Source organism: Molossus molossus, unplaced genomic scaffold (assembly GCF_014108415.1).
Source record: "Molossus molossus isolate mMolMol1 unplaced genomic scaffold, mMolMol1.p scaffold_m16_p_13, whole genome shotgun sequence".
Taxonomy (NCBI): Eukaryota; Metazoa; Chordata; class Mammalia; order Chiroptera; family Molossidae; genus Molossus; species Molossus molossus.
In genome coordinates this window covers 85,952,880-85,955,053 of record NW_023425348.1, presented here as the reverse complement: position 1 = coordinate 85,955,053, position 2,174 = coordinate 85,952,880, and the positions used below count along the sequence as shown (strand labels likewise).

General features: G+C 35.7%; 1 protein-coding gene across 1 annotated transcript; it reads right to left on the bottom strand.

The window, feature by feature from the left end:
• Positions 1 to 794: 794 nt before the first annotated feature.
• LOC118628231 (olfactory receptor 5B2-like) lies at positions 795 to 1,739 on the bottom strand. Its single transcript, XM_036259057.1, has one exon. It carries the CDS (start codon positions 1,737 to 1,739, stop codon positions 795 to 797), a length of 945 nt encoding a protein of 314 aa, XP_036114950.1.
• Between the last annotated feature and the right edge of the window lie 435 nt (positions 1,740 to 2,174).

Genomic DNA, 2,174 nt, shown 5'->3' with positions numbered 1-2,174 from the left:
CAACAAGAACAACAGATGACATTATTATCAATAAGTGTTTTTTTACAAAATATAAAATAAAACAGTCACATACAGGAAAAATTGGAACATTCTCTGATAATTTCTCAATCACCTTTTCTTATACTATGGCCCTTTCGCTTTTGAAAATCATCCTGTGAGCAAACTGCTTCTACCAGTAGATTTACTGAAGACAGAAATATTAGTTTCTTTATAATATTATACATATGTAGCTCTAAATAAACTGTGCCAACAAAAGTGTGTATCTTTATTTAAATATTCATATCACATTGTTCTTTATTTTAGACTCCTGAAATCGTTTTGAACTGCAGAAATAAATAATCTTGACCATGAATGTATATTTTGATATGAAAATTAGTTTAACTTTTTAGTTGAAATTAGCCATTCTCCACTCAACAGTTTTAAGAAATTTCCCACCTTTGCATGTTTGTTCACACAAGGGATTCTTGCACATTTTTTTTTCATGAATTCATGTGTGCCATGTTTTTCATATATTTCCATTGCCACATGAAAAAATATGAACATTTGAATAAATTAAGTATACTCATTAAGATTTATTTCAACCAAGGCGCCCAATATTGTAAGACTTCTTTGGCCATCCTAATTCAAATATCATGTATTTGGACACAATATTTTCTTTTTTCTAGATGATAGGCTTTTGAAGAAACATTGGTATGTTTACAGTGATTCAGGGGTATTGTGGATCTTAAAGTGTGAGTCATTGCATGTTGAACATCTCACAGGAATGAAACTAGGTCATTCTGGATCTTACAACTTTAAAAGGTGAGGCCTAGAGACAATTCTGCCTTCTTAACCACCTTATTGAATGCATTTTTGACCTCTTTGTTTCTCAAGCTATAGACTAGGGGGTTCAGCATAGGGATGACCATTGTATAGAACACAGATGCAATTTTATCTTTGTCCATGGAATGGCTAGAGCTGGGCTGTAAGTACATGAAGATGACAGTTCCATAGAAGATGGAGACTGTAGTGAGGTGAGAAGCACAGGTGGACAAAGCCTTCTGATATCCTTCAGCTGAGTGCATCTTCAGGATGGTGACAAATATAAACAGGTAGGATATCAAAATAACCAGGAGAGCAAAAAAGACATTGAAGCTTGTCACAAAAACAAGAATCAGCTCACTAATATATTTGTCAGAGCAAGAGAGAGCCATGACTGCTGTAACATCACAGAAAAAGTGATGGACCAGATTAGATATACAGTAAGAAAGGCTGAATGTGTCCCTAATGTGGACAGAGGCATTCAGAAAACCAAAGACATAGGAACCTATAGCAAGATGTGCACACACCCCTGTTGTCATGGTGGTGGTGTAATGCAGGGGTTTGCACACTGCTGTATAGCGGTCATAAGCCATTGAGGCCAAGAGGAAATTTTCCGTAGTTGCAAAGGCTGCGAAAAAGAACATCTGAGCAGCACAGGCATTGTAGGAGATGATCTTGTCTCCTCTAAGGAACCCAGCCATGACCTTGGGGGTAACAGCTGTAGAGTAACAAAAGTCGACCAAAGACAGGTTACTGAGGAAAAAGTACATGGGGGTATGCAGATGAAAGTCCATGAGAATCAAGATGATTATGCCCAGGTTTCCAACCACACTGATGATGTAGATAAGGGTGAACATTATAAAGAGGGGGACCTGCAGTTCTGGGACATTGGTTAGTCCGAGGAGGATGAACTCAGTCACGTCTGAATTGTTCTCCATGGGTGATTTATGGGAATTATGAGATGCCCTATAGAAATGAGAAGAAGAAACTGATTCACTAGAAATTGAATAAGATAGATAGAATGATGATAGATAAATATACATTTTTATTATAGCAATACTTCTTTCCTCACTATTATTTAGATCTTAAGATGGGTTTGACAATAAAATTTAATGCTACACATTTTTTGAACTAAAGAATTTTAATGAATCATTGCCGACCTTCTCAAATTTTGTAAACTTATAAACTGATTTGTATAAACAAGTAATGTCTTGATCAAGATGACATATTTGGAATAAATTTATGTCTTTTTTCAGTTCCCTGAACCTAATGAATGCTTATACTTCTATGTTCTATGTGCCAGGAAATGCTCTAGACACCTGACGTCTATGTACATTGACTTATCTCAGTAACTCTACAAGATTGACTAGTTT

What these genes read in the sequence shown, in the direction of transcription:
- LOC118628231 (XM_036259057.1), bottom strand. Translation starts at nt 1,739, where the DNA reads ATGGAGAACAATTCAGACGTGACTGAGTTCATCCTCCTCGGACTAACC.